The sequence below is a fragment of the Opisthorchis viverrini genome, assembly GCF_000715545.1.
Source record: "Opisthorchis viverrini unplaced genomic scaffold opera_v5_78, whole genome shotgun sequence".
Taxonomy (NCBI): Eukaryota; Metazoa; Platyhelminthes; class Trematoda; order Opisthorchiida; family Opisthorchiidae; genus Opisthorchis; species Opisthorchis viverrini.
Window position 1 is genome coordinate 1,018,688 of NW_008751734.1, and position 12,178 is coordinate 1,030,865.

The 12,178-nt window shown below is 44.8% G+C and overlaps 2 protein-coding genes across 2 annotated transcripts in view; both read left to right on the forward strand.

Annotated features, from left to right (window-relative positions):
- Positions 1-9,939, forward strand: part of T265_04624 (hypothetical protein) — a gene marked incomplete at both ends in the record, with an annotated part of 44,145 nt that extends 34,206 nt beyond the window's left edge. The window contains 3 exons of the mRNA XM_009169406.1: positions 2,330-2,476; positions 4,858-5,251; positions 9,513-9,939. Coding sequence (XP_009167670.1) covers positions 2,330-2,476; positions 4,858-5,251; positions 9,513-9,742 — 771 coding nt within the window. The remainder of the gene's footprint in view (positions 1-2,329; positions 2,477-4,857; positions 5,252-9,512) is intronic.
- Positions 9,940-10,315: 376 nt separating this feature from the next.
- T265_04625 (hypothetical protein) lies at positions 10,316-10,564 on the forward strand (the record flags this gene model as incomplete). Its single annotated transcript, XM_009169407.1, has 1 exon — positions 10,316-10,564. The coding sequence occupies one exon, from the start codon at positions 10,316-10,318 to the stop codon at positions 10,562-10,564; it is 249 nt and encodes an 82-aa protein (XP_009167671.1).
- Between the last annotated feature and the right edge of the window lie 1,614 nt (positions 10,565-12,178).

Sequence of the window (12,178 nt, forward strand, 5' to 3'; positions counted from 1 at the left end):
TTCTCAGGTAACTGAATGTGCTGCACCAGGCCGCCTCATGTTTCCGTCGCTACGATATTCAAGATATCGCAATACATGTATATATTTGTAATGTACTACTCATAAGGTTGCTGGAAATCCGTCGACAGCCCACGACCGGTTTCTTCCTTTTTGGAGCGTATCAGGTAGGCGCACTCCTCGGATTTCCGTCAACCTTATGTTCGACTTGAAACTAAATTGCACCAAATTAGCGAATATACACTCATCTGCAAACTAATTCGGATCGTTCGAGAGACTCACCCGGAACCCAGCTGAATCTCTCNCTCTCGTTTGTGAGGGTTGTGGGCTAGAAACTCTCTGGTGACGTTTTGTGGGATGCGCACTGATTCTCAATAAGAATGAAGTGTGCTTATGCTTTTTAGCATGGACTTACTTCACTGGCGGGACGAAATCATGGCAGAAAAACACCAAATTACCCCATACTACTGTCGATTTTTGTTTAGTTGATGTCCGATACTCATCTTGTCATAAGTGGAACAGTGCATACTATGTAGACAGTCAGAATAAGGTATTGAACATTTTGAACTTGAATTTCTCTAAAGTGTAACTGCGATCAGGAAGAAAGGGTGATTACCGATAGAAATAGTGAGAGGAAGCGAGCAGGCCTGAGTGACAGGACGATACTCAAAACAGATTACCCAGCTGAAAACTGTTGTGGAGAAATACCGCTCAGCCACCCACGCGACACACGACTGGACGTCGCTACTTGCAATGAAGCTGGAGTTTTGGGGTATCTCATAAACAGTTACCCCTCTCCGAACAGTCTTCAGGCGATCCTAACGCGAGCATTCACGCCAAATAGCCAGAACTTGAGTTTACTTCTCACTGGAACTCAGCAGTTATTCTTCCACTCTGGGGTATGGCCTCCAGACATCTGACGCGGATGCGAGCGCGTCACCCTTACTCTGCCGGTGAATGTTAGGAACTACCGAACATATTTTTAGTACTAAAAATGTAGCGAGGCTTCAAACACTTACGCAGTCAAAGATCCTGGCTGCGTCTATCGATTGACACGTTTCTCACATATGTCCTTCAAACACGTCAGGATGTTTGATGTGATTGGCAGCATCGAGATGTATGGAATCTGTTTGCACACTATTTCAGCCGTATTCCTCCTATGCTGGACCAACTATTCTGCTTGGTCCACGTAATGGTTTAGAACTTGGAAACTGAACATGTTGGTGATGCCTTGGATACGTTCGTCTCTGACGTTTAAAACCATGAAACGAGGTGCAGCGTGTTACAGCCAAGATGGCTGTACTTGATCGTCTAATCACGCATGCAGTCTCCTATCTGAGTCAGTCAGCTAAACCAAATGGGCTTGCTAAATACGGTCTCGCAAAATCGCCCACCACTGTGATTCACTCGCATTCCAAGTGAGAGAACAATGCTCCAGTAATTTTTGAGCTCACTACGTGTAATGCCGTTACATTATATGATGAAAAAATCGTGACTGGCTGTAACAATTACCCATAGTTTAATTGAACCCGTTTTCAACACTATCTGAAGTTCAGTCTCTTACCCGTGATTACAAGGAAGTATTTTAAGAACCGAGGGTAGGAAGGTGAACACATACGTTGTGCCAAGAACACAGCCTGAGGGCTTGGTCGGTGCCTTACTCGATGCGTCGAAGAAGAAGCACTCAACCGATTGCGATGTGAAGGAATAACTCAAGGCACGGCGTTTCCGGAGTTGGCTACACCAGTTGTACAAATACGGGAACCAGATGGCACATTCAGAATCTGCGGTAACACTGGGAAGTTTTCGTTCTTTGAGGTATCAATGTGTTGAGATTGATTCCGAAACAAAGTTGGAACAAAACCATAGAAATTCATTGTACAGGGATAGTCTAATTCTCACATTGTGGGATGATCCAGCAGTCACAGCGGCATACCAGGCTGACGTATGAACTTCCAGACTGTTTTCACCGATTCTCCACCGCTCAGCTGATGGTATGTCTTATTCTAGAGTACCTACAGATTATTTTTGTAATGTACTACTCATAAGGTTGCTGAAAATCCATCCACAGCCCACGACCAGTTTCGCCCTTCCAATTCGGGCTCATCAGGTAGGCGCAGTCCCCGGGTTTCCGTCAGCCTTATGTTCTACTTGAAACCAAATTGCCTGAGAACATCATAAACGAGATGTTCAGCTGGGTTCCAGGTGAGTTTCTCGAAAGAACCAAATTAGTTTGCAAATGGGTGTATATTCATTAACCTGCGAGAAACTTTCTTCAAAATGTTCTCGAATGCACAAATATTTTATTAAATTTCATATCTATTATCCTCAGGGTGGAGAAAAACTGAAAAAAGCCCTGGTGAAGGATGATCTGTGGGAGGTTGAACGAGTTCTGTCAGACCATCCAGATGTGGGGAAGTTAATTGCTTCGGAACCACTCCAAAACAATGTGTCAACCATGCTGCTCCGTCCAACTGATGTGAGTGATGACTTCTGGAGATGTGAGTTGGTGAGTAACACTCAAATTATCACTCCGTTGAGTGAGTATGCTTCTTACTTTTCGTGGGTAAGTGCGAAGCGTGCGTTCGCTGAGGGAAGTCTAACCAAACTTCACCGCACATGAAGGAAACTTGCATCTTAAAAAGTGTCATACTAAACCTCTAACTATACTAGCTCACCTCTGTTGTTTATGGCATGATGGGTTCCCGGATGATGACCTAGAGGTCTTCTTCGCACTTTATCCAACACAGAATGCTTCTGAACGTTGTGATATCCAAGTGGCTAACAATTCATTCCACACGAATGCCGTCACAACGAACTGTCCGCTCCAAAAACGTTTTTATTTCAAGACAGGGGCGCAGAGTTTATGGTAAAAAACAGATCGGTCTATAACGAGAATTACCCTACAACAGAGGGACCACACCGGCAGAAATTATTGCGAAACAAAACATTTCGCTTTCATCAGGTTTATGAAATCTTCTGAGTTATCTGTGGTGTTCGGGCCCCACAGAATGGAATAAGTTGCATAAAAATAAGCCTAACAACGTACGGCATGTTGGTGCATACCAGAAATAGTGATTTATCCACTGTCCATCTGTACATCGGTGTCGTTCGCCGGGTTCAGAAGCTTCGGTTCCGCCTTGTTTATGAATTAATTTTAAACTACTAACGAGTAGTATAAAGTTAGGTATCATAAGGATCCCAAACACGCTGTCGATCGTTTCATCAATACCTGCGCTAAAACATACAGTTCACTAATTAGGAGCGAAGTCCCATTAATCACATGAACCGACTGTCTGCTTTCTCCTTTTCATAGCCCTGTCCAGAGTTGCAATCTGGCAGAAGGGGTCCCGGATCGGAATGTAGTCACAACAGTGCCACCTCAGATAGTATAGATATTGTTTCTTTAGAGTTTTAATCCACAAGGATTGCAAACTACTCAAACATTTTGGATGGTGATATGTTTAACCTTCCTGATGGAGTACACGACTCACAAGGTGGCAGTCTTTGATGGTCCACTACCGGTTGGCTCGTTGTTAGAGTTCGTCCGGTAGCCGTAGGTACTGAAGCTTTCAGCAGCCTTATGTTGTTCTGATTACAGAAAAGTCGTTCAAAAGTCAATCAGCGCGGTCCGGGGCTTTGTGGTTCACGTGATGGGTGCCTTGTTGCGTCGTACAAAGCCCAGCAACTTCATGTGAATTAGTATGGTGGGTGAGAGGGTTCAGTGGTTAGAATGTGAATTTACTGGCCGGAAAGTCCGTGGTTCGAACCCGACCTCTGCCTCTCGACTTCCCCTGTCTAGGCTTGGGCAACCTGGTAGTATCCCAGTCCTCTGCTTCCTTCTGGTGGATTGTCAGTTAGATACCGAAAGGGTGCTACAGCTGAACGATTTTTTATGCTGATAGCTTGTTCTTTAGCCGAAAAGGAAACACTTGGAAGTGTACCTCGGATAGAATGGATCGATAAAACTACGGCAACGGTGACATTTTTTCACGGAAAACTGATCTAAACAAGGTTTTCTGTCTTTACTCAATCGTGATTTATGAATGATGTTAACTAGATAAGGATAGCTTTGGAGCACTTGATGATGGAAGCGTTTAGAAGCCCATGTCTTGCCAGCTCCATCCGTGAGCTATCAACATCTTATATTATGTGCAGTTGGGTGAAATCGCTATAACCGATGATGTCGACATCTAGGAAATTCAGCAGCCCTTTTTCTCTGCTCTTCAGTGTGAATTTTTCGTAAAGTTGGGGCTTGTTGAAGACGTGAGCTTCATGATGTTTGTTTATCGATCCAGTCATCGAATCTGGACATGGAGCTCACATGACTCCAATGGGGTCAGTAGGCAGATGTGTAGTAACTAAATATGGAATGGCGCTGGCCATGTTTTACTCTATGGTGAGTAACATGTAAGAGCATGTCCAAATGCGAATGGGTTTGTGGGCCGAAAGATACCACGACAGTCCGGTGACAGGCCAATGAATCCGTTCAGCTGTAGTGCCCTTTCGGTGCCTAGCTGCTTTGCCACCTGAAGGAAGCACGAGGGCCGAGATACTGCCAAGTTGCCTAAGCCTAGACAGGGGAACTCGAGAGGCGGAGGTCGGGCTTGAACCACGGACCTTCCGGTCGGTAAATTCGCGCTCTAACCACTAGGGCCATCCCGCCCCCCAATGAATTCACAGACTTGAAAATTCGTGCGCACGTGATTGGTCGTTATTTTCATCAACACGCACACAGGTGAACAGTAGAGAAAATCGATGATGCGAATTCTCCACTTCGGCTCAGATCATTTGTCAGTGATATCTAGACAAAACAATATCAGTTGAAATCCTAACGGGACTTCGCTCTCCATCCTACAGATGCGAAAAATCAGTGAATATCTCATTGTGAACTTTTTGGATCCGGACGGAGCGCTAACACAATCTTTTGTCATGCTGTTGGAACTCCGGATGTCAACTCCGACCAAAGACCGAAGTACAAATGGATGGACACTTCAACCGTGTGACACCGAGGTTGCTCGCATTCACTTTGAACACTGCGTTGGCTACCCATGGTGTTTATTGCAATGTTGGCGGGATAGCTTCGATGAGTGGAACTTCACCTCTAAATGTATGGAAACCCTGACGCCATTCTGGGTACTCCACAGGTTCAGAACAATTGCTCCTCATTCCACAGATTCAACCGGGATCGATCCGCCATCTTTACGCGAATGTTGTCGGATTTCTATACGCACCTATTTGATAAAACTACAAAGTAAGCGGAGCTAACTGACCCTGTGAGGCTTTCTGAGACAGCCTGATGATATCGACCACAAGACTGTCCAGTATGCTGTTACTATCTATGGGTGTTTTCAGAGAAAATGGTGCAGCGCTGCCCACATTATTTAATAAAGGACAGTGTTGAGACTCATGACACTACTCATAAAGTCGCTGAAACCTCCGACTTGCCAAACTTTTAAGAATACTGCTCCCATCACCTACAGGAGAGACCATTCAACCTGTGCGGCGATGTTTCTAACTAGACTGCGTGCTACTGAAGGGTGGTAAACAAGTGGTCACTTCACACTCGTTTACTGTGGTGTAATTCGATTGTCCACGTAGACTGTCTATCCTGAACTTGTATTCACTTATTTAGGCCATGAGTGCGCGGGTCACTTCACAATGAGCGTAAGAGTAGGCCAACATGAAGGATAAGACAGAAAAACAAAATTACTCACGATGGAGAACATAGCTTCAATCAGGGACGAATACCCTCATTTGCGTAAGAATTTGGTTTTGAAAAGAGTGTCAACTAAGTCCCGCTGAATTCCTCGTTATGGTGACCGGTTCCAAGTAAAAAGTAGGGCTGACGGAAACTCAGAGACTGACTCAAGAAGGGCCAGATCTGTCGTGGACAGTTGAAAATTTTTCAACAACCTCATGAGTAGTGTGTTACGTCTAGAAGACTGCAATATTCTTTAAACATCTTTGAACCTGTTGTATTTCTGGTTCTCTAAGGATTGCGTGCGAAAATACGGTTACATACGGTTCACGTGAAGATGTAAAGTGTTGGCTCATGACCTTGAGTGCGACACTCGACGTGCTCTGCACCTATGAAACAGCTTCAGTTTGCCACGTGGTAGAAGTCTGTGGCGATAACGGAGACTTGGTCCTTTTGGACGTAGTAAAGACACACAATCGTGAACCATTGGCAACTGTCTAGCGACTGTCTGTCTAGGGACAGTCTAGCGAGTTCTCAATGCGACACATCCAAACAGTGTTCAAAATAACTACCAAGATTGCAGTAATCATATGTTTGCTGAAAATTCTTCGAAAGGTGGCGAAATGCACTCATTTGCAAACAAATTTGGTTTTGCGGGAGACTCACCTAGAACTCAATTGAATCTCTCGTTTTTGATTTTCTCAAGTAACTGAATGTGCTGCACCAGGCCGCACCATGTTTCAGTTACTACGATCTTCGAGATATCCCGATACATGCATAGGTGTAATGCACTACTTTTAAGGTTGCTGAAATCATGCCAACCTAATATACATGTATCGCGAAATCTCGAATATCGTAGCGACTGAAACTTGAGGCGGCCTGGTGCAGCACATTCATTTGCTTGGAAACATCACAAGCGAGAAACTAAGCCGGGTTCCGGGTGAATCTCTCGCAAAACTAAATTTGTTTGCAACTAGTGAGATGTTCAGGGGATATGGCGGCAAAGTACCAGCTCGAAGAAAACGACTGTCGTTATTTGCCACGCAGCTTGTGGATGAGGTTTTTTCGAACTGTCGCAGGTAGTGCACCGGAAGAATCCGTGTTTGGGTACCGTATGCGAACCGCCTGTGTGTCGGTATTCATACGACAGTGGTGGTTGACTAGGGTACCTTGTGAGCATTAGACTGTCTAGAACCTCAGGAGGCCTATACTCCATGTCAGTATGCACAATAGGCGTATTATACTTGATTCGCGCGGAACAACTTTTGGCACTCCGCTTCGCAGGGCACTTTCGGGAATTTTGCTTCGAGTTGGCTAACCGCTGTAGAAGTCAACACGGAGATGTCTGTTCAGTGAAGAAATTAGTCAAATCAGGTGAATTTGTGAATGTGAAACCTCCACCAGTAATCACGATACCAAATGAAAGCACGGTCTTGGGTTGTACCGTTTGTTCCTCTGGTAACCATACGGGAGACTCACCTGAATCCGAGATGAATCTCTTGTTGTTGAAGCAGAACATCACAAATGAGATATTCAGCTGAGACCAGTCTTTTCTTTTTTTGTTGAGTACCGCTCGCTCGTTAATGAGACAAATTAGTGACCTACTGTGACCATTTGAATCAAAGGTCTTCAGAGTGCGTGTCGCTGCAGGGCCCACCAACAACTGAACTTGGTGCACTTGGTCTCAGATATGGCATGATCTCTATGTCAACTACCAAGGTAAATGAACTGCCTGCTGGGGCAGTCGAGATACTGAAATTACGTTCAAACCGCAGGCTCACCGATTAGTAAGTTAGCGCCTTAATCATTGAGCTGTCTGAAACTCGTATGTCAGGCCAGTGTCGATTTATTGCCCTATATACTACTGCCTGTGATCTAAAACTGATTTGCACTTTTTTGACGTTGAAGGGTTTGACAAACCTCACTACCTCTTTACCCGAGTTTCCTTTGAGCCTGATATTCCTATTCTAACAAATCCATCTTCAAGAAATGACTTCCATTATCACCTCTATTCCCGCGACCCAGGTTCTATCGCAAAACCTTATTCACATAGTTCTCGCATGACATAAGTTCGCCTCTACCGGCATTTGCGTTTTTACACCGGACTCTGTGGCCCAAACAGATGGGGTGTTTGGCTTGCTTGAGATGTGGTGATTGATCAAGATGTCAGTTGAAGACAAATGTTTCTTGCAAGTCCCCATAAACGGCTGATTGAGGACAGCGCTTATCCTGATGAAATGTGCTACGAAGAAGGAGACCTGAGAAGGCACGCAATTTCCATTCCTTACTTCCGAATCCTCCAATTTGTGCTTGTCATTCTGGAAGATACTCGGATTGCTGGGAATCGGTCCCCGTTTACAAGATGCTTCATACAGTAATTGACCCTTTTGTGGAAAGATCTTTCTTGACCACAAGTGTGAATGCACCAGACAAACTTAAGCTCACATATAAACAATTTCCCTGTAGACTTTATACTGCATCTCCCTTGTAAATAGGACAACGATTGACAAAAATGGACGAGCAGTCCGGTTGTTATTTGTAGTCCACACTAATACTTTTTCAAGCCTCGATCGAAGAATGCAGTCGGACATTTGTAAGTAGGCAGTCACTTCAACAAGTGAACATCATTTAAGAACATTATAAATGAGAGATTCAGCTGGGTTCCAGGTGATTCTATCGACAAAACCAAATTGGTATGCAAATGGGTGTATTTCGTAAACATCAGTTTCGTTTTGCTGTGGCCATAAATCTACTGCACTCAGAATCAACCCAGACAGCTTCCAGGGTGCCACACCATTTGTTTGTATCGGAAATCTTCAAATCTTTGAACCAGTCGGGAAGCCAATCAATACGTGACCATGTGATTTGGTTTGGATGATGGGTGGCCCTGTGTCGTGTGAGATTTAATCACACTGCTGACCAGTCACTCATGGCCAAACGGTTGTGTTCGACCACTGCCTTGGAGGTCGCTGGTTCGAAACTCTGAGTTTTGTGTGATGCGCACTGTTGAGTATTTCCAACAAGGATGGCAAATGTACGGTGCTTCTCAGCTTGTAGCATAGATTGGTTTCACTGGCTGGAAAAATCCTCTATTTAAAAAAATGACATTTGATTACTTTGATGACATTCGGACTCGGTGAAACTCTGGCAGTATCAGCGTGTTCACCTTTGACATCACGACGCAATGAATCCGTTTCAGGGTTAATGGGACTGCGTCTAAGAAGCCTCGAAACCGCCCTGGTCCCCCTTCCGAGAAAACCAACTTCCCAACTTTTGTGTCCCCAAAATTTGCACGCATCTCTGGATGCCTCTGAAGTCCGGATAGTACGCTTAGGTCTCCATTATTCTCCAGTAGAAGGTCTAGGAAAGTTATTCTAAACCGTACTGCTCTAGTCTCGCGTGGTTTTCGAGCGAACCAATCGGAGAGCGCCGATTCGATTGATCCGAAAATACTTGAGCCAGCCGAGTTGATTGACAAGTTCCAGCAACAGCAACTGAGGCGTGACCATAAAACGGTCGAGTGGTCACTTTCGACTGGTGCTGGTACGACCTAACTTCACTTAGCAGAAGTATCGTCATGAACCGTTTTTTATCAGTAACTGAACCGATACACTTTTTTGTTCACAAATGTCAATACAATGCTAATACTCGAGATGACTGCACTCCACCGGTTGCGTTGCGACGTGCTGTAGAGAGGCAACACGATGTGAAAAGGAGGCAGAGTACAAACATGGCTTGCAGTTGTTCCGTCATAGAGTTTGATGAAACGTTTGTTGCTTACCAAGTTCGTTTTACCTCTCCTCACCGATTTCAGGAGATTTCGACAGACGCGACGATTACCTCAGCATGGTTAGGCGCTTGCACCTCCCGCCCGATCTATACGACTTCCTCGTTTTCAAGGAGCTGTGGCCCGGTGAAAATTCCCGTCTACCTCCACCTCCTAAGGCGTTAAATACCAAAGTACACCCTGATGGAATTTACAGAAGATGGGCTTGGGACGAATTTATCTGGATGTGGGAAGCAGCACTAAAATGCAGTGACTAGCTCGAGCGTGGTCAGTTCACTCGCTATCTCCATCGACATGCCATCAAGTGTGCCCCGTTACTTTGTAAAAGCTTACTGCCTTTCTGAAATTCATGATAAACAAAACCTCGAAACACAGTTCTTCTGTACTTACCTTGAGCATGTTACTTATATAAGGCTGAGGGAGACTCACAGTGACGAATATACTCTCATTCGCGAATCAATTTGGTTTTTACGGGAGACTCAACTGAATATCATAAATAGGAGATTCACTTGAGTCTCCCGTGAAAACCAAATTGATTTTCAGGTGAGTGTATCCGAGGAAATGATTACTTTTGTGCCTAAATTTTGTGTGTTCAGATGCGGTTGACGAGCTTTAGCCAAGCCAAAGCGATGCAGCCATTTGAGATCCAAGCGTACGTGAGTCGCCAGAATTCCTGCAGCTTTCCTGAAGGCATCTTCAGAATATTTCAAGCAATTTATACATAATACTCTGGAACTTGTCGTGTTTCATGGTGACTAAAGAGCCGAAAGGGCCAGAAATCCGTTTGCTGCGTCCAACCAAGAACACAAACATCTGCAGTCGAAGTTTCCATGAAACACGAGAAGAGCCGCAGTCGTTGGAACGCATGGCACGCTTCCCACGGTGAACGTACGGTCACCACACCCTCTTCCAGATCGGAACCCTACTCTGTACTCTCGAATCTCCGCTTCAACTATAAGGGAAGTCAGAGAACACGCCCCGACACAACCCGGACAGGGCAGAACGCAAAGATTGCCTCCAATATTTGGATGGCGCTGGGATATGCTCATCCGATCCAAAAGCCTGTAGTCGCTTCATGATAGAAAGGTATATCAGTACTTCAGAAACTAATAAGACACTAAACTCACGGCAAAGTACAGCAGCAAAGCATCAGTGTTGAACACCGATGCCATGCTGTCGATGATGATGATGATGACAATGATGATGATGATGTTGATGATGATGATGATGATAAAAAATGCAGACCATGTCTTAAAATGAGGAGTGAACGGATGACAGGTCAAAAGTATTTCACTCGCCACTCTCACTCATCAGTTGTTCTTCTAATATTGTCTCCGAGTGAGTCACTTACGTAAGGTCTCTCTTTGAGGAATAGTTGAAATACACTTCATGTATTCTCAACCGTGTTGAACTCTTTCATTTTTTTAAAACTCTGGTTCCCCCACCCCGCTCCGTCCACAAACAGGTTACGTTCGAGATGCCTTCTAATCGGATGTCCAGCATATTTATATTCTGTGCCTGAAGAGGTGGCACACTTCGCATCGCGAAAAAGTGGTGGCTGTTCTGAGATACAGCGGTTTCTGTGTACTTGTTCAAAAACCCTACACCTATTGTTGTTTCTGGCAATGCATCTATCTCATCCCAGCTATGCTCGATAACATCCAAGGCTACCTGTAAACTGCTGAACACCTAGCCTCGATGCATTCTGTCAACGTGTGACTTGCAAAGCTTTTTTACTGTTAAATTGAGTTCGTTTGTTGATCTAACCTAGTGAAAATGCACACCGAATAGGGGTGTGGTATCAATCAATTTGTGTACTCCAGAGAGACCGAAAATCGAATACTGAACCGCGCCGTCAGTAGTTGAGAAACGTGGCCAAATTAACTTCGACCGGCATCCGCGGGGGGTGGGCAGGGGATACTAGGTTACACAACGGCGCTCACTGCGTCTGCACTCAGTACTGCTAGGATAAAACCGCTTATCAGTACAAATTTGTAAAAGAAGCTCACCATATTTTTGTGTCTAGATAAGACATGCCTCCAAGACGTGTTCCGAATGAACTAAAGGCATGGAAATGCCCTGCTACTCTTCCTCGTGGACAAGTGGGTGGTTGGTTTTCAAAAGAACGCCTCTTTCCGTTAATCGGAGCTGCAGCTGGTTAGTACATAAGTGAACAAGACATTGCGCAAGTGTGATATCGAACAGCATACTATGGACAGCTAGACGCAACTCTAGGCGGCAGCTGGAATAACTCTTACGAAGATCAGGGAGATGTTCACAAATACAGAAGGTGTACTTTTGTGTGCGGTGTCGAGTGGCGCCAGTGTTTTATTGTTTATTCTATACTACTACACGCTTGATAGTAGTGAAATATAATCCGAACAGTTCCCGAAGGTGCGGTGATCCGGCGTGCACTGAACGCCGTTTTGGTGAGCAGTGACTGAAGAAGGATACAACTAATCGGATACGGGATAACAATGAGCAGTGAACGGCTATTTAGTCCTGGAAAGTTCAGATGTAGGCAAATATGTGTAGAATATGCCTTCTTTTCACACGTTTAACTTCTGTTCACCGATGAGGCACAGAGCGACGAAGCCTAACCCGTTCGTTTGTGTAGACTAGACTTAATTGTGCATTCATTTTGAAGAATGATGACTAACACAGTTAAGGTATTTTCCGCACTATTGCCTCGT